At 54.8% G+C, this 19,765-nt stretch overlaps 1 protein-coding gene across 1 annotated transcript in view; it reads right to left on the reverse strand.

Moving 5' to 3' along the window:
• lamb2 (laminin, beta 2 (laminin S)) overlaps nucleotides 1–19,765 on the reverse strand; it is an 89,284-nt gene that overhangs the window by 55,313 nt on the left and 14,206 nt on the right. Inside the window, 7 exon segments of the mRNA XM_052018129.1 lie at nucleotides 3,516–3,579; nucleotides 4,551–4,739; nucleotides 6,736–6,759; nucleotides 6,761–6,802; nucleotides 8,250–8,257; nucleotides 15,503–15,638; nucleotides 17,470–17,639. Of these exon segments, the coding sequence (XP_051874089.1) occupies nucleotides 3,516–3,579; nucleotides 4,551–4,739; nucleotides 6,736–6,759; nucleotides 6,761–6,802; nucleotides 8,250–8,257; nucleotides 15,503–15,638; nucleotides 17,470–17,639 (633 nt within the window).

Raw genomic sequence — 19,765 nt, forward strand, 5'->3', positions numbered from 1 at the left:
CCCCTGTGGCTGTTCCCCTCAATAACAGGTATACTGCTTTGGATAGTGTTGGGGAGGATGACCTACCAGGGGAAAGCTGCAGTGACCAGGCCTCTGGCACTGAGTCTGGTTGTGTGGTGCAGAAGGGGAAGGGGGGAGAAGAGGAGAGCGGTAGTGACAGGGGTTTCCATAGTAAGGGGGGGGCAGACAGGAGATTCTGTAGATGTGAAAGAGACTCCCGGATGGTATGTTGCCTCGCTGGTGCTGGGGTCAGGGATGTCTTGGATCGAGTCCACAGTATTCTGAAGGGAGAGGGTGATCAGCCAGAGGTCGTGGTACGTATTGGTACCAATGACATAGGTAGGAAAAGAGATGAGGTCCTGAAGAGGGAATATAGGGACCTCGGTAGGAAGTTGAAAGGCAGGACCTCAAGGGCAGTAATCTCTGGATTGCTGCCTGTGCCATGTGCCAGTGAGGGTAAGAATAGGTTGATCTGGCAGATGAATGTGTGGCTGAGGAGTTGGGGCAGGGTTTCAGGTTTGTTGCTCATTGGGATCTCTTCTGGGGAAGGTACAACCTGTAGAAAAGGGACGGGTTACACCTGAACTGGAGGGGGACCAATATTCTTGCAGGCAGGTTTGCTAGAACTGTTGGGGAGGGTTTAAACTAGTTTTCCAGGGGGGTGGGAACCTGAGTGATGGGTTAGAGGTTGGTGCATTTCGTATACAAGTAGATGCAGAGTGTAGAAAGACTGAAGAAGGAGAGGCAGTTGAAAGGGCAAAATTCCACCCTTCAGTCGGATGGGCTGAAGTGTGTCTACTTTAATTAGCGAAGTATCAGGAACAAGGCTGATGAACTTAAAGCATATTTCAGTACGTGGAACTACAATGTAGTGGCCAATACAGAGACTTGGCTGTCACAAGGACGGGAATGGCTGCCAGATACTCCGGGGTTTAGATGTTTCAAAAGGGACAGGGAGGGAGGTAAGAGGTGGGGGAGTGGCTTTGCTGATCAGGGTCAGTGTCACCGCTGTAGAAAGGGAGGATGTCCTGGAGGGATCGTCCACTGAGTCAGTGTGGGTGGAAGTCAGAAACGGGAAGGGAGCGATTTGGAGTATTCTACAGAGATGCCAAGGAGCAGAATGGGAGGCAGATTTTGGAGGTGTCTTTTCAAAAAAAAAAGGGGGTTGTCAAGGGTGATTTCAACTTCCCTAATGATTGGCACCTCCTTAGTGTATAGGGGATAGATGGGGTGGAGTTTGTTCTGTGTACAGGAAGGATCCCTGACACAGTGTGTGGAGAGGCCATTCTGGACCTGGTACTAGGCAATGAGCCTGATCAGGTTTCAGATTTCTCAGTGGGAAACCATTTTGGAGATGGTGACTGTAACTCCCTGACCTTTATCCTTGCCTTGGAGAGGGATAGGAGCAGATGATATGGGAAAGTATTTAACTGGGGGAGGGGGGAATTATGATGCTATGAGGCAGGAACTTGGGAGTGTAAATTGAGAACAGATGTTCTTGGGGAAGTGCACTGTGAAAATGTGGAGCTTTTTTAGGGAGTACTTGCATGGGGTTCTGGATAGGTTTGTCCCATTGAGGCAGGGTAAGGATGGTAGAGTGAAGGAACTGTGGTTGATACGAGACATGAAATACCTTGTCAAGAGGAAGAAAAGCTTACCTAAGGTTTAGAAAGCATGGATCAGACAGGGTTCTGGAGAGTTACAAGGTAGCAAAGAGGGAGCTTGAAAATGGACAGAGAAGAGCTAGAAAGGGGCATGAGAAGTCCTTGGCAAGTAGGATTAAGGAAAACTCCAAGGTGTTCTACACATGTGAAGAATAAGAGGATGACTAGAGTGAGGGTAGGACTGATTGGGGATAAGAGGAAACATTGGCCTGGAGTCGGGAGAGGTAGAGGAGCTCCTTAATGAATACTTTGCTTCAGTATTCACCAGAGAGAAAGACCTTGACACTTGAGGATGGCGCACGACAGGCTGATCCGCCAGGGCATGTCGACGTGAGGAAAGAGGATGTGCTGGAACTTTTGAAAAACATTAGGTTGAAAAACATTAGGATAGATAAGTCACCGGGGCTGGATGGGATCTATCCAAGGTTTTTACAGGAAGTGAGGGCAGAGATTGCTGCACCTTTGGTGACTATCTTTGCGTCCTCACTGGCCACATGAATAGTGCCAGATGATTGGAGGGTGGCAAATGTTGTTCCTTTGCTTGAGGCAAGGGAGTAGGGATAACCCTGGGAATTAGAGCAGTGAGTCTTACTTCAGTGGTGGGCAAATTACTGGAGAAGATTCTTAGAGATGGGATTTATGGGCCTTTGGAGGAAGCATTGGCTGATTAGGGACAGTCAGCATGGCGCTTTGAGGGGCAGGTTGTGCCTCATGAGCCTGATTGAATTCCTCGAGGATATGACAAAGCACATTGAAGGTGGATGCCTCATTTTAGGATGGATGTGGAAGCTTTAGAGAGGGTGCAGAGGAGATTTACCAGGTTGCTGCCTGGATTGGAGTGTGTCTTATGAGGATAGGGTGAGTGAGCTAGGGCTTTTCTCTTTGGAGAGGAGGATGAGAGGTGACTTGATAGAGGTGTACAAGATCAGAGGCATAGATTGAGTGGACAGTCAGACTTTTTCCCAGGGTAAAAATGACTAACAAAGGGGGCATAATTTTAAGGTGATTGGAGATGTCAGAGGTAAGTTCTTTTAAGAATGGTGGGTGTGTGGAATGTACTGCTGGCAGAGGTTGTGGAGGCAGATGCATTAGGGACATTTAAGAGACTCTCGGATAGCCACATGAATGATAAATGGAGGGCTGTGTGGGAGGGAAGGGTTAGATACACCTTAAAGCAGCATAAAATGTCAACACAACATCATGGGCTGAAGGGCCTGTACTGTGCTGTAGTGTTCTGAGAATGGGGTCTGGAGACCAGGAGAGGGAGGAGAGTGGTGGTATCAGCTGGGGAGGTGGTGAAGGCTGATGGGGAACAGGGGGCATTAATGGGTGGAGATGACCAAAATCTGGAGAGGAATGGAATACTGGCAAAGTGAGATACAAGACTGGGAGGGCAGGTTGTCTGAGGGCTGTAAGGTGAGGTTCCTCAATCTTCCATTGGGAATCCTTTGTACAGAGCAGGAGGCCAACAGTAAATCCTGAGGACTGAGCAGAGGTGTCCTTGCCCAGTCTGTGTGGTTCCTCCAGTGTAGAGGAGACCACAGTGTGAGCATCAAATGCAGGACACTGGGTTGGGGGAAATGCTTCACCTGGGTCCCTGGGTGGTGGGAAGGGACAGTGTGGCATGGGGAAGTGCTGTGAGAAGGGGTGGTTGGTGTGGGTGGCATAGTGTCCTGGAGGAAAGTGACCATGTGTGGACCAGTCTCATGAAGGGTATCTCCTCAACCCTTTGATTCCCAGCCTTTCAGTCCCTCCATGCTCTCCCTCCCCTCATCTCCTCCAGACTGCCCTGACCTTGGCACTTCAACATTGACTATCCTCACAAGGCGAGGGCTAGTACTCAGAACTTACTCTGGATCTGAGGACTGTAGGGATCTTGAATTGGGATGGCAGGGTCCAGCACTCTGTAGATCACCTGCAAAGGACAAAGTTTCTTCCATTAGACTGGACCACAGAACAGGTGGCAGGAACCGACACCTGCCTGTCTAAAATGTTTGATTCAGAACAGATGTCCTACCCCACACATCCTCCTCTCCACTCCTCATGGAGCCTTCCCTTCTCCAGAGCTCCCGGTGCCAGCCTCTCTCTCCCCTCCCTCCACCCCTCAGAGCTCCTTTTACACCCCTTGCCCCATCTCTTTCCCAGGTTCATGTTTCATTCTGGGGGAGATGCCCATCCAAATGTTGCCCCAACAACAAATATTTTTTAACTCATTGAAGTGCAAACTGCTTTGGTCATTTGGTTTGGTAGGAGAAGGAGAAATGTGGATTATCATCTTAAACAGGTTGAAAGGTGTTGGTGTTCACAGGGACCTGGGTGATTTGGGTCCAAGAGTGGAGACTCCTAGCTCCAGCTACACAGAGCCCTGGTGTCCCAGCCTAAGCAAGGATGTCGCAGTGGTGTGGTGACGGGTCACCAGACCACCCTGGGCTGAGCTCTGCCCAGCAAGGTGGGAATAACTGCACTGGGCCTGAGTGAGTTTAGGCTCAGCGAGAGTGTTTATGGAGCTTGATAGGGTTGATGTGGAGTTTCCCCTGATTGGGACATCTGGAACCAGGATCATTGCCCAGAATAAGGGGCTGATCATCAGGAGGTTGATGAGAAATGTCTCCCCTGGGGGGGGCATGGCTGGTGGTGGGGGGGTTTGAGGTTGGTGGTGGGGTGTTCAGGGGTGGGTTTGAGGCCTGGGTGGGTTTTGGGGTGGTGGGTTTGAGGTTTGGTGGGGGGGTGGTCAGGGCTGGGGGGGGGATTGAGGTTTGATGGGGGGTGTTCAGGGTGGGGGGGGGTGGGTTTGAGGTTTGGCAAGGGGGTGTTCAGGGCCAGGGGAGATGTGTGTTCCAGGGAATACTGAACCGACTGCCAACACTAAGTGGATGCCTTGCTCACCTCGCCCTCAGTGGAGGGCTCGATGTCAGAGTAACGTGATTCACAGATGACCTCATCCACCCTCCTCAGCGGGCCCCGCTGGACGTGGGGGAAGTCCGCAGCACAGTCGTGGCTGAAGTACCGGTAGACCTGCCAGGTCCTGCCAAAGTCTGCTGACCTCTCAATCAGCATGGCCGCTGGGCGGAAGGTCTGTGGAGTGACACCAAGCACACAGTCAATGTCTGATCCTCTTCTTCACGCCCGCCCCCCCCACCCCCTGTCCGCTGACTGACTGACCCACCCCTCACCCACAACCGGGCAGCCCCTCCCGGCAGACTGTTCCACCCTGTGAGCTTCAGTCAGTGGGACCGGGGCAGTGACTATAGCAGGTGCCCCAGGTCACCCCAATCTCCGAACACAGATGCTCCTTTCAGTGGACTGTGGTTTAACTGGGCAATGGGAGTTCTGGAGGAACAGGGCTGAAGATGGAGCTGCTGCCTCTCAGCTCCAGAGACCTGATCCCAGCTTCTGGCGCTGTCTGTGTGGAGTTTGCACGTTCTGCCTGTGACCATGGGTTTACCCCCAGGTGCCCCAGTTTCCTCCCACATCCCAACGATGTGCAGGTCGGTGGGTTGACAAGAAATTTTAAATATTGAAAATGCTGGAAACTCAGCAGGTCAGGCAGCGTCTGTGGGGAGGGAAACCCTTTCCTAGGTCTTTGACCTGAAACGTTAACTCTGCACCTCTCTCCACAGACACTGCCTGACCTGCTGTGTTTTGATGCTGGCTAGTTGATTGTTGTTTTATGAAGGGTGTTGGGTGTGTGGGAGAGGAGGGAGATGGGAGGGCAGTGATGGGGCTGGCAGTGACCCTCACACCGGAGGGTCCTGAGGTCAAGGTGACTGCACTTTCCATCTAGGCTGGGCCAGCCCAGATCAAGGATCATTCAGTCTGCACTGATGTCTCTCCAGCAGTGTTGGGAACATCACCTTTCAGTAATTAAGTTGGGAAGGGAGTGGACCTGGAATCAGGAACTGCTGGGCTCTGGTCAGGAGTCGCATCTGAGGCCTGAGTGGGAGAAGTGGGGCAGGAATGTTTCTCCCCAGCTGTCCCCCCCAAAAGGAGCCTGGGGAAGGAGCAGGGCTTTCCATGTCTCCAGGGTAACTGACATGGAAATGATGGCTCTGACCCTACCCTGGCCCTGTAGGGGCAGGGGGCAAAGCAGAGATGGAGGGTGACCCCTCACCCCATTTCCCTGGCAACCTTCACCCCATCTCCCCAGTGACCCCTCACCGTGTCTCCCCGGAGACCACTCACCATCTCCTGGATGAGGATTTCCAGCCTGGTTGCTGGGTCACCCCTCCAGCTGCAGGACCTTTGGACGCCCCACATATCCAGCTACACAAGGGAACCATCAGTGTTCTGCTTGTCCCCTGACAGCTGGAACCTGTTGCCTCTCCTACTACCCTCAACTGGAAGCTCAACATCAGCCAGGACAGAGCAGCCCACTCCATTGGCACCCCATTCCCCACCCCCCCAACTCTCTCTCCCTCCCATCAGTGCACAGTGGCTGCAGTGTGCACCATGGTCACTTGCCCAGGCTATCCTGACAGCACCTCCCAAACCCCCCACCGGTTGGCGTAACACTTTACAGCGCCAGCAACCCGGGTTCAATTCTGGCTGCTGTCTGTAAGGAGTTTGTACGTTGTCTGCGTGGGTTTCCTCCGGGTGCTCTGGTTTCCTCCCACATTCCAAAAACGTACAGGTTAGGGAGTTGTGGGCGTGCTACGTTGGCGCCGGAAACATGGCGACACTTGCGGGCTGCCCCCAGAGCACTCTATGCAAAAGATGCATTTCACTGTGTGTTTTGATGTACATGTGACTAATAAAGAAATCTTACCTACAGGTTCCCCTCCAAGTCCCACACCACCCTGACTGGAAATAAATCATCACTCCTTCACTATCACTGGGACATAACCCCGGAACTCCCTCCCCACCAGCACCTTCACCAGAAGGACTGCAGTGGTTCCAGAGGTCACTCACCCCCACCGTCTCCAGGGGCACTTGGGGACAAGAAATAAATGCTGACCTTGCCCGGTGACACCCAGATCCCCAGGGATCTGTAACAGCTGAGGCCCATAGTGAGTGGCAAGGACACTGCTGGGGTTGTGTGGTGAAACCTCCCTCTGGTTCTCCATCCACTTACCTTGAAGGTCATGATGAGGTGGGTGGAAGTGGAACTCGGCCTCCAGGTCCAGTTGGAGATGGACAATCTGACACGCCTGCAGGGAGACAAATCCATCAGTGAATGGGGTCGGCCAGAAGGAGCATTGGGTCAGCTGAAGGTGCACTGGGCCCGCCCTAGACCTGGAACAGGAGCACTGGGAATCCAAAGCAGGAACATTGAATTTACATTGGGATCACAGACAGAAGTACTGGATACAGTGTCTAGCAACACCAGTACTGGATCTACACTGGGACCCCAAAGGAAGACTACTGGATTTGCACTGGAAACAGGGAACTGCAGTGGAGGGGGGCTGTGCTGAGGGAGCATCAGTACTGAGGGAGCTCTCTTGTCCAGCTGGATCTTGTGGGTGTGAAAATCCAAAAGTGCTGTTGTGGAGAACACTGGGAGGTGGGGGAGTGTGGGTTTCATCTATGGCAGTGCCTGAAGGACTCTGTTTTGCCAGGTGTTGGAGTCTGTTTCGAGCACTGTGGGAGTGGCAGTGGCTGGCAGGTTGCCAGGGCTCGTCTCTGAACCTCAGGAGCTGGGACAGGATTTATTCTGTTCAGTAACATTGACAGGCTCCCTCCCACCTGAGGACTTGGCCCAGGGCAACTGGGTGAAGAATTTCTTGGACTTTAGTGTGGCCAGAGGCAGACATTTTGCTGCAGTGCAGGAGAGATGGTGCTGGAGTTTCATCACATGCTGTCTGCTTATCCAGAGAAAACTCCCACCTCTCCTTTCTCTGCACTGCTCCTTTACGGGACTAATTGCTGTGCGCCCTGCTGGTTGTGTCACTGTTTACCGCACCAGCAGTGTTTTGTGATTACTGACTGCGTAGTGCCTTGTCATGGTGTGCTGTAAAGGCTCTGAGATGGCGGGGCCACGGTCCTACACAGCAGTTGCAGCTCCTGGAGGTGTGGCAAAGACGTCACCTTTCAGTCTGACTTGTGAAATGTTGTGCACAGTTCTGTGCCTCCGTCAGTTGGTCCAGATGGTGGTTTCCAGGCCACGTCAGAGACTGGGGGGTGTTGGCGGGGCAAGTGTCACGTTGGTAAAATTGTGTTCATTTTGCGGTCTGAGATGGAGGTGTCCTCCCCCTTGAGTAGGGGGCTGATGTCAGGGGAGGTCTTCATGCCAGTGGAGCCAGAACCACACAACTCTGATGTTGCATGAGCCGGCCGTACCTGGCTTCGAGACAGTGTTCCTTCAAGTGCTCTCTGTTCATGCAGTTGGTGCGGGGGGGGTGGAATGCCGAGGGGCAGTTTCAGATCCAATACGAGGGGCTGTACTGTCACATGTTCTGGGCCACCGGCTGTCTGCAGTGCCACGTGCAAGGTGTTTGGGCATGTCTGTCAGCATTGTGCCAGGCACTGGCTCTGCCTTGGCAGCATGGGGGTACTGCTGCCTGGTGGGGGTTGGGGATGAGTGCAGTGAGGGTGGGGAGGGGGACGGACTCCTGTTGTGGGGAGGAATCACAGCGGAAGAAGAGGCACCTCCAGGCCTCGCCTCTGAAGGGGCAGGACCTGGGGTCCCTGTGGTTGTGGGTGCCGGGGGTGGGGTGAGGTTCGGGTATTGTAAGCCGAGGTTCCCTCCATGATGAAGGTCACTGTACCTCTGCACACCAGCAGGATGAAGCGGCATCAGAGGGACCAGGGTCGTGGGGGATTTACCCCCTGGTGAAGGCAGTGTGCTAGGAGAATTACCCCCCCCAGAGCTGGAGGGTGGCACTGCCATTTTGGGCCGCCTGAAGGGAATTTCTCTGCCTCTGTGGGTCCACATTCTGGGATGCAGCAGTAGGTGTGGCCCGGACAACTCGCGTCCTCCATTCGAGCTCCGCGAGGGCCTGCAAGCTGCCTGCCCTAGGGGCAGGCTGTGCAGTGAGGGGGGCGGCAGTGGTGTGCGGGGGTCCGGTCCTGCCCCGCCTCAGGACCAGAATCCGGGTGGGCTCCTGGGCCCAAGGGCAGCGGGGTCTCCTCTGGTCGCTGATCCTGGGGGTGGGGTCATCCCTGGGGCGAGACCGTCTGATGGGACCACTGCCTGGCTTGGGGTGGGCGTGTTGCCCAGTGGTGGCAACTGCCTGAAGAAGGACTAGGGCTTGGGATGCGGTGGGGAGGGCAAGGGGAACTCCTTCAATGCTGTGCTGGAGGACTACCTCGTCCCCAGCGCCGTGTCGCAGCCCATCACTGTGGGGGAGATCGGGAGTTCCTGGCGGACACCCGGGGAAAGAAGCACAGGGCCCAGCTGGCCGCCTCCTGCTGGGCGGATCTGCTGGGGGTCGTGCGGTCCATCCACAACATCCTTGGGCAGGGGGGTTGGAACTGGATGGGAAAGAGGAAGCGCCGGTTCAGCAACCTGCTGAAGGTTCTAGCGGCTAAGTGTAGGGTGCAGGGGAGCTCAGTGGGGAGCCCTGCTCCTTCCACCTGTAGCACTAGTGAGGGTAGTGCAGTGTAGTCATCATGAAGATTACCGTCACCAGTCTGAACATCAATGGCAGCAGGGGGTCTCTCCGCAGGTTCCAACCACCTCTCGGTCCTGCGGGACGGGAGGTACGCGGTGAGCTTCTTGCAGGAGACCAGCACTGTTCCAGGAGACGAGTCATGCCTGGCTCCTGGAAGTGGCGCGGGGGGGGTCTACATGAGTCACCTCAGCTCCACTTCGATTGGGGTGGCGATCTTGTTGGCCCCGGCCTGGTGCTGAGGCCATTTGCTTCATATCGCTGTGCACTTGGATGGTGTGCCATTGCACTTCATCAACGTGTACGCCCTGATGCAAGCGCGCTTTTTTTTCGAGAATTGTCAGCTTTGGTAGAGTCTTTTAAGAGTGGCGTGCGTCATCCTTGGAGGCGATTTTAATTGTACCCTCGGACAGGGATCACTCTGGGCCCCAGTGTGTCTGTGCGGCTGTTGTGGGATCTGGTCGGTTCCTTTGATCTGGTCACCATCTGGCGGAACCTTCATCCAGATTCCTGCGCCTTTCGGGGGAGGTGGAGGTTTGTGGATTGATTGGCTGTATGATCCAAGGCCCACGTCACCTGTGTCTGCGGCCTCCATGCAGCTGGTGGCATGCTTGGGCCACCGCCTGGTGTGGATGGTGGTCAGTCTGCTGCCTGCACAAGTGGGGTCCGTGTACTGGCATTTCAACAACCGGCTGCTGGATGACCAATTCTGGGATGCATTCTGCCTGTTCTGGACGACTTGGAGGGAGGAGCTGAAGGGTTTCTCCTCTCTCTCAGACTCTGGTGGGATGTGGGCAAGGCTCATGTCTGGCTTTTCTGCCAGGAATACATGTGGGGGGCGACCAAGGGGCGGGTGTCTGAGATTGAGCTGCTCAACCTGGAGTCTCGTCTGGGACCGACGGCTGGGGACTCACCCCTTTGGTGCAGGTACCGGGGGGGTGAAGGAGGCACTGAGGGACCTGCAGCTCGAGAGGTCCTGAGGTGCGTAAATGCGATCATTGGTCCAGATGCTGCGGGATCTGGACCACACCTCGCCCCTCTTCTACTCCCTGGAGCGCTGGCGGGCTGTCCGCAGGCAGCTCGTGGAGCTGCTGGCGGAGGACGGATCCTCAGTCACGGATCAGGCAGGAATCATCTGGGAGGTCCGCGCCTCTTACACGGCTCTGTTCTCGCCAGATCTGTCCAGTGAGGAAGCGTGCGTGACTCTGTGGGAGGGTTGGTCAGCCCTGAGGCTGTCGAATGGCTGGAGGCTCCCCTGAGTCTGGAGGAGCTGACTGGCACCCTAGACCAGCTGCAGCAGGGCAAGGCTCTGGGGCTGGATGGGCTGACAGTGGAGTTCCTCTGGGCTTTCTGGGATGTCCTGGGGGTGGACTATGCAAGGGTGCTGGGGGAGAGCCTGGCGACGGGTGAGATGTCCCTCTCTTGGCGCAGGGCGGTCGTGGTCCTGCTGCCCAAGAAGGGGGATCTCTGTAGTCTGCGGAACTGGCGCCCAGTGTCTCTCCTCTGCACTGAGTACAAGGTGTTTGCCCGGGCGATGGCCAATCGTCTGGGCTCTGTGCTGGCCCAGATGGTCCACCCTGACCAGTCGTACACGGTCCCAGGATGGTCCATCCAGGACAACGTCCACCTCGTCTGGGACCTGATGTACCTGTGCCAGGAGGCCGGGGTGTTGGCCGCCTTTCTCTCCCTTGATCAGGAGAAGGTGTTCAACAGGGTGGATCACCACTACCTGTTCGGGATTCGGCATGTGTTCGGGCTCGGGCTGCACTTTACAGCCCATGTCCGGCTTCTGTACACTGCCGTGGAGAGCCTTGTCAGGGTTGATGGTTTCTTGACGGCACCCTTCTGATTCAGGATGGGGGTGCGTTGGGGCGCCCCATGTTGGGGCAGTTGTACTCTGCATGGAACTGTTCCTGTGCCTTTGGAAGTGTCTGACGGGGCTGGCCCTGCGCAAGCCGGCGATGGAGGTCGTCCTCTTGGCTTATGCCGACGACGTCCTCTTTGCAGTCACTGACCCAGCAGACCTGTGGAGGATGCGTGAGCGCCAGCGGGTCTACTCGGCTGCGTCCTCCGCCAGGGTCAACTGGGCGAAGTATTGGGGTCTGCTGGTGGGTCCGTGGCGGGCGGACTCCCTGCCGGGGGAGTTGCAGCCCTTCGAGTGGAGCACCTCGCACCTCCTCTACCTGTCCCCAGCCGAGGGGTCCTGGCTGGCAAACTGGCAGGAGTTGGGAGCGAAAGTCTCTGCCCAACTGGGGCACTGGTCAGGTCTGCTCTGGGTGATCTTGTACCAGGGCAGGGTGCTGGTCATCAACCAGCTGGTGGCCTCCATGCTGTGGTACTGGCTGGCCATGCTGGTGCCGCCCAACGTCTTTGTCACCACCACCCAGAGGAGGTTGACGGACTTCTGGGGCGGGCCGGAGGCACTGGGTCTCTGTGGCGGTCCTGTCTGCGTGATGGGGTGGGTGGGGGGGGGGGGGGGGGGGGGGGGGGGGGGGGGGGTCAGTCGCTGGTGTGTGCGTGTATCCAGCTGGCGGCTCTCCGCCTCTGGGCGCTGCAGAGATACCTGTACACTGAGCACACCCCCCCCCCCCCCCCCCCCACATGGTGGCACGCGCTGGCCACCCGTTTCCTCCGCCGGGGGTGCATCTTGTGTCAGCTGTGCTGCTCTGCGGGAGCTGCCCAGGTTCTACTGGGATCTGATGCGGGTGTTGGGCATGGCGTCGTGCGGCAAGCACATGGCCGCTCCCCTTCCTGCCGGGGGGGGGGGGGGGCGGGGTCCCGGCTGTGCTGGCGCCTGCACTGCTGGAGTTGCTGGTTGGGCCCAGGGCCTCTCTTGGGAGGCGGCTCGGCACAACCTGATCCACCTGGTGGACACGCCGAAGGTGCCGTTCCGTGAGGCGCCGAGGCGGTTCTTGTACGGGCTGCTCCTGCACACCTTTCACTTCCTCGCCTTGGTCTGCCGGCCGGACACGCTGTGGTGGTCCATCTTGCCAGAGGGTGGTGAGGGGGGGAGTCCCCGGTGGAGGTCTCTCTACATAGGAGTCCTCCTGCTGTACATCGGGGACCTGGGGTGGAGGGTGCTGCACCAGGCCGTGCCGTGCAACTGATTTCTGAGCTGGTTCACTGACACCCCAGCTGCCTGTCACTTTTGCAGCCAGGAGGAGACAGTGTAGCACGCCTATGCAGTGCGCAAGAGGTTGCAGCCCCTTTGCATATCTGAGGGGGCTGCTGCTCAAGTTCTGGCTGCACTTCAGCCCGACGCTGCTGATCTACGGTCACGTGGAGGATCTCCTGGTGGGTCTTCTGCTGGGCCTGGCCAAGCTGGCTATCCACGGGACGTGGCGACGGGTGGCCAAGGGGTCCGTCGGCCTGCCTGCCCGTCTATCAGGCTTGCGTGCGCGGGTGTCCTTGGAGAGGGAGCACGCGGTCTCTGCGGGCACCCTGGTTGAGTTACCCACTGGGTGGGCCCCTCAGGATCACGTGTGTCATGGACGGTACAAATGCAATTCTCATCTGACCTGGAGCATGTGCGTTTAGCAGTTGTTAGTTAGCGTTATTGCTGTAGTTCTGTAGACGCATAATTTTTCTTTTAATTTCTGTATTAGTTGTAGTATTTTGACATTTGTAATACAAATTGTAATACAAATTTGTAATACAAATAAACATGTGTTACAAAAAAAATTCCAGGATTGGTGAGCCCCTCGGGGAATCACGTGTGTCGTGGACAGTGAGAATGGGATTCTCATCTGAGGTATTGCGGGTGCATTTCACGGTTGTTAGTGTTATTGCTGGAGTTATGGAGTTTGCATAGTTTTTCTACTTTCTTGTATTAGTTCTAGTAGTTTGACACTGGATGTCCTTTAGTAGTGCTTTTAACAAATAAACATTTGTAAAATTAAAGTGTGAGTGTAGTGTACAGCTGCAGGACAGTGTGTGTCCTGTGGACATGATAGAGGTACACAGAAGTATAAAATCAACTCTAGCAGGAAGGGTGCAGAGGAGGTTCACCAGGATGCTGCCTGGATTAGAGGGCATGAGCTATAAGCAGAGGTTAGACGAACTTAGGTTGTTTTCTCTGGAGTGTCAGAGGCTGAGGGGAGACCTGATAGAGGTTTATAAAATTGAGAGGCACAGATAGACTTTTCCCAGGGTAGAAATGTCAAGTACTGGAGTGAAAGTCTAAAGGAGATGTGTGGGGCAAGTTTTTGTGTACAGTGGTGGGTGCCTGGGACGGGCTGCCGGGGAGGTGGTGAAGACAGATACAATAACACAATTTAACAGAATTTAGGCAGGGAATGGAGGGATATGCACCATGTGCAGGCAGACAGCATTAATTAAAACTAGCATGTTCAGCACAGACATTGTGGGTCAAAGGGCCTGTTCCTGTGCTGTACTGTTGGAGTTGGAAGTCACCCAGTACTGGAGGTGATGCCACAGTGGGTTCACCATCTCAGTCTGACTCGCTACACCCAGGAAGTGGGGTCTGTGCCCTAGGGAGGGGCTGACTGCTTATTCCTACTCTGGTTCATCCAGTCAGTGCTCCACCGGCAAAGAGGGCAGCTGCTCAGGAGCAGTGAGGAAGGGCTGTGTCCCTCACTGAACAGGCACCGCCGGTTCCTGAACAAGGCCGGGGTGTGATATACAGCAGCCGGCTGACTGCAGGTCACACATTCCAGAGCACAGCAGGAAGGGCACAGCTGCCAAGAGCTGTTAGTTGGGAGTTCAGCAGATCTCCCACACACTGGTCCCACTGTTGTCCGGCTCGGAGACTGGATCTGACCCACAAACAGCTGGCCTTCCAGAGGCAGCAATGAACAGGGCTCTCTGACTCTGTTTTCTACCACACCGCCCCCCCCCAACCCCCTCCTCTCCCCCCACTTGGGAGGGCAAGGCTCTCACCGACACACAGCCCCCTCCATAAACGGCTGTCAGACAACACAGCCAGGGACAGCTGCCCGCAGGAAGCACCAAGGGCATTTTCTCAGTCATACAGCATGGAAATAGGCCCTTCAGCCCATCAAACCCATGCTTGACATTTACTCCAACCCTTGATGTCACTTTATTCTCCCCCCATATTCCCACCAACTTCCCCCCACATTCTACCCCTCACCCACACACCGGGGACAATTTTTACAGCGGCCAATTAACCCACCGACTCCCACGTCTGTGGGATGTGGGAGGAACCCACACGGTCACAGGGAGAACATGCAAACTCCACACAGTGCCGAAGGTCGGGATTGAACCCGGGTCTCTGGAGCTGTGAGGAAGCAGCACTACCCGCTGTATCACCCTGGGCAGCACCAGCCTCCTGCAACTGCAGGGCAGGGAGTCTGGGGCAAGGTACGGTGGGGCTAAACAAGGAACGCAAGATGCCAGGCACAGCAAGAGCCCAGAGAGGTAACGATGTGTTCTTAGTATTTCAGTTTGGCACGGCAACCTGGAAGAGTGGGAGCACGTGACGAGCTTGACCGATGGGAGAGACCTGTCGTGCGCGATGGCGAAACAGTTGAAGCCATCGGACACACGGCAGATATCTACTTCCAAGACCGCGATGATGGGTGATGAGCCCATGACTCCGTTGGAGGCGATGCTGTCAACGGAGAGGACTGACGCGATTCCCTGAATATCAATCCTGGGAGTGCTGGAGCAGCTCTGAAGATCGAACAGAGACTCTGACACTTCATGACTTTAATCACTGGATACTCGTATGCAATGACTGCTGCAACGTGCAATGTTGTACCTGTAAACCTGTACAGGAGGCCATGCTGCCGATCGAGACTACCCCTGTTAAAGTGGAATGGTCAACCCATGGGGTGGGTGAAGAGTCTCACCGTGGGTGGTGTGAGGCACAGACACAACCAACAGTGCAGAGACTGTGCGGGGAGGGGCCTGGGAGGGTGGACTGAGGACAATACTGCCCCTTCCCCGGAGGGAACTGTGCTCACCAAGAGTCCGGGAGGGGGTGGGGGGGAATGAGGGAGGTGACCCATGTCACTGCACCCCAGAGCTGAGGGCAGTGGGTTGTGGGCAGGGTCCGTGGAGCTGGACCAGAGATGGTGCCCGTGAATCAGTGTGGGCCACAGTGGAGGGTCGGGTGCTGACCAGGACCACCAGCAGCTCCCACCCCCCTTTCCCACCACCACCCCCAACTCCCCTGGTTGACCGCCGACTAGACCACGGGATCTCCAACACCACCCAACATCAGGACCTCAGCCAGAGTCCCCTCCAAAGGGTCCCAGCCACCACAGGATACCGACACCGAGGCCCACGCGGGCCGAGCCCCACCCTCACCGTTCTCTGACTGCCACCACGCCTCCTTGCGGTACTGGGCAAAGGCCGTGATCACATTCTGCACCCTGTGGCTGTTGGGGTTACGTAGTCGATCGTACGGTTTGCGGGAGTCACAGATGAAACACTTCTTCTCGTCCTGTTGGGAATGAAAACAGGAGTGGGAATTTACTGGCCAGTGGGCACATCGGGGCTCGGCCAATGGTGAGCAACTTGGATCATGGTCAATGGTCAAAAACTCAGGCCATGACAACCACTGCCTGCAGCCAAGAAATGGACCATGGCCAGTGGGATCGGGAGGAAGCCTGACTGTTCCTCCCCTCCCTCTGACAGAAGTCTCACAGGACAAGTACCAGTAACTTACCCTCTCCTCCTGTCCCTCTCGTTGAAACAGATTTTATAATCAGAGCCTGCGTCATAGAGTCATACAGCACAGAAAAAGGCCCTTCAGCCCAACTCGTCCATGCCAACCAAGTGGCCTTCTTGAGCTAGTCCCATTTGCCCGTGTTTGGCCTAAACCTTTCCCATCCATGGACCTGTCCAAATGTCTTTTAAACATTGTAACTGTACCCACCTCTGCCACTTCCTCTGGCAGCTCGTTCCACACGCCCACCACCCTCTGGATGAAAAACTTACCCCTCGGGTCCCCTTTAAATCTTTCCCCTCTCACCTTAAACCTGTGCCCTCTAGTTTTAGACTCCCCCACCCTGGGGAAAAGCCTGTGACCGTCCACCCTATCTTCACCCCTCATGATTTTAAAAACCTCTATAAGGTCACCCCTCAGCCTCCTGCGCTCCAGGGAAAACAGTGCCAGCCTGTCCAGTCTCTTCTTATAACTCAAGCCCTGCAGTCCTGGGAATGTCCTAGTGAATGTTTTCTGCCCCCTCTCCAGCCTAATCACATCCTCCCTATAGCAGGGTGACCAGAACTGCACACAGTACTCCAGGTGTGGTCTCACCAATGCCTTGTAGGCTGTAAGGTGAAGTCCCAACTCCAGTGCCAGTTAAACATTGGAACCACTGAGATAACTTCCAGCTCTGAGTGTGGGCACAGTGGGGTCTGGATCCCTACATCCCTCTGGGTGTGTTACATGAGGTGAGGGCCTCACCCACTGGCCACACTCCTACATTTCCTCAGGATGTAGGAGGCCATTCAGCCCGTCAAGTCTATCATGGCTGTCAGAGCAATCCCATCCTGCCACAAGGTTTTCCCGTGACCTATTCTCCCCACGAATTCCATAGTAGGGGCAACTTTCAGCGGCCAATTAACCCACCGACCCGCACGTCGTTGGGACATGGGAGGGAACCGGAGCACCCGGGGAAACCCATGCATTCACAGGGAGAACGTGCAAACTCCATGCAGACAGCACCAGAGGTTGGGATTGAACCTGGGTCTCTGGAGCTAAGAGGCTGGACCTCTGCCTGCTGCACCACCATGGTACCCAGACAGTGTCCCCTCCCTCATTATCCCCATCACCTCCCTTTTATCGCTGGTGAACACCAGACCCTCCCCCTCCTCCTCTTCCCTCCACCCCCCACCAACCTCCCTCTCCTCTATCTCCCCCGTAGGTCAAACAGTGAGGGACTGGGACAGTAGATCGAAAGGGTCCGATTCCCTGAGCAGCAAGTCAAAAACAAGGGAAGAGTGGAACAGTGGTCTATCATAACTGGGGGGAGATGAGGGAAAAGGTTTTACCCCAGAGGGTGGTGGGGTCTGGAACTCACTGGCTGATGGGGGGAGGCAGAGACCCCCACACATTCACACAGTGCTGGGAGGTGGACAGTGACCTGTGAACCGCAGAAGGTGGGGTCAGGCTAGGGATCTGTTTCTCGACCAACACACAGACAATGAACCGAATGGCCTCCTTCCGTGCTGGAAACCTCCTGATTGCAGGAGTTCACACAGACTCTCCCCCTGGTCTCCCCGACCCCTGCAGATGGGGTGAACGGTCCCAGTTCGCGCACACTCACCTGTAGGTGACTGACGATGCAGTACGGCTGCCGTCTTCGCAGGCCGCAGGTTGAGGACGCCGTCAGTTTGTCCTCTCGACCCACCAGCAGGTCTCCTGTCGCTGGGTAGCAGCTTCCCTGAGAACAGCCATGGGCAGGATCGGGCTGCTGGGCAAGGCTGCCACCCACGGCTGTTGGTAGAGGGGTGGTGGGGGGAGGGAGGGGGAGAGAGGTAGAAAAGGGAGGAGGGAGGGAGGAGAGAGAGAGAGAGAGAGAGAGAGTCATCAGTTACTGCAATACTTGATCTCCTATTAGGGAACCAGACAGGTCAGGTGACAGAAGTATGTGCAGGTGAGCATTTTGGGTCCAGTGACCATAATGTCATTAGTTTCAAGTTACTTATGGATAAGGGCAGGTCTGGTCCTCGGGTTGAGGTTCTAATTGGAGAAAGGCCAATTTTGTGGAAATGAGAAAGGATCTAGGAAGAGTGGATTGGGATGAGTTGTTTTCTGGCAAGGATGTGTTCAGTAAGTGGAAGGCCTTCAAAGGTGAAATTTTGAGAGTGCAGAGTTTGCATGTTCCTGCCAGGATTAAAGACAACAAGCATAGGGAACCTTGGTTTTCAAGGGATATTGGCGATCTGGTTAAGAAAAAGAGAGAGGTGTATAGCAGGTATAGGCAACTAGGAACAAATGAGGGACTTGAAGAGTATAGAAAATGTAAGAAAATACTAAAGAAGGAAATCAGGAAGGCAAAAAGACATGAGGCTGCTTTAGCACATAATGTGAAGGTAAACCCAAAGGGTTTCTACAAGTATATTAAAAGGATAGTAAGGGACAAAATTGGTCCCCTAGAAGATCAGAGTGGTCGTCTATGTGTGGAGCCTCAGGAGATGGGGGAGATTTTAAACAGTTTTTTTGCGTCAATATTTACTCAGGAAACTGGCATCGTGGATATGGAAGGAAGGGAAACAGGCAATAGTGTCATGGAACGTAGAGAGATTAAAGAGGAGGAGGTACTTGCTGCTTTACAGTGAATAAAGGTAGATAGATCCCCCGGGCCTGACATGGCAGTGTGGATTCAGAATTGGCTTGCCTGGAGAAAGCAGAGGGTTGTGGTGGAGGGAGTGCATTCGGATTCAAGGGCTGTAACTAATGGTGTCCCACAGGGATCGGTTCTGAGACCTCTGCTTTTTGTGACATTTATTAATGACTTAGATGAGGGGGTGGAAGGGTGGGTTAGCAAGTTTGTAGATGACACAAAGATCAGTGGTGTTGTGGATAGTGTGGAGGGCTGTCGAAGCTTACAGAAGGATATTGATAGGATGCAGAGCTGGGCTGACAAATGACAGATGGAGTTCAATCCAGAGAAGCGTGAGGTGGTACACTTTGGAAGGACAAACTCCAAGGCGAAGGTAAATGGCAGGATTCTGGGCAGTGTAGAGGAGCAGAGGGATCTGGGGGTTCATATCCACAGATCACTGAGAGTCGCCTCACAGGTAGATAGGGTAGTTAAGAAAGCTTATGGGATGTTAGCTTTCATAAGTCGTGAAATCGAGTTTAAGAGCCGCGAGGTAATGATGCAGCTCTACAAAACTCTGGTTAGGCCACACTTAAAGACTGTGTCCAGTTCTGGTCGCCTCAATATAGGAAGGATGTGGAAGCATTGGAAAGGGTGCAGAGGAGATTTACCAGGATGCTGCCTGGATTAGAGTATGGATTATGAGGAGAGACTAAGGGAGCTGGGGCTTTACTCATTGGAGAGGAGGAGGATGAGGGGAGACATGATAGAGGTATACAAGATATTGAGAGGAATAGATAGAGTGGGCAGCCAGTGCCTCTTTCCCAGGGCACCAATGCTCAAAACAAGAGGACATGGCTTTAAGGTAATGGGTGGGAAGTTCAAGGGTGATGTCAGAGGGAGGTTTTTCACCCAGAGAGTGGTTGGTGCATGGAATGCGCTGCCTGGGGTGGGGGAGGCTGATAGATTGGTCAAGTTCAAGAGATTGTTGGATAAGCATATGGAGGAATTTAAGATAGAGGGATATGTGGGAGGAAGGGGTTTGATAGTCTTAGGTGTGGTTTGAAGGCCAGCACAACATGGTGGGCCGAAGGGCCTGTATTTTTCTATGGTTCTATGATATTTCCTCGGACCTTGAGAGAGACTAGTGTAGAAATTGCAGGGGCCTTGGCAGATATATTTAAAATGTCCTTAGCCACGGGTGCGGTGCCGGAGGACTGGAGGGTAGCTCATGTTGTTCCATTGTTTAAAAAAGGATCTAAAAGTAAACCAGGTAATTACAGGCCAGTGAGCCTGA

Source organism: Pristis pectinata, chromosome 6 (genome assembly GCF_009764475.1).
Source record: "Pristis pectinata isolate sPriPec2 chromosome 6, sPriPec2.1.pri, whole genome shotgun sequence".
Classification (NCBI taxonomy): domain Eukaryota; kingdom Metazoa; phylum Chordata; class Chondrichthyes; order Rhinopristiformes; family Pristidae; genus Pristis; species Pristis pectinata.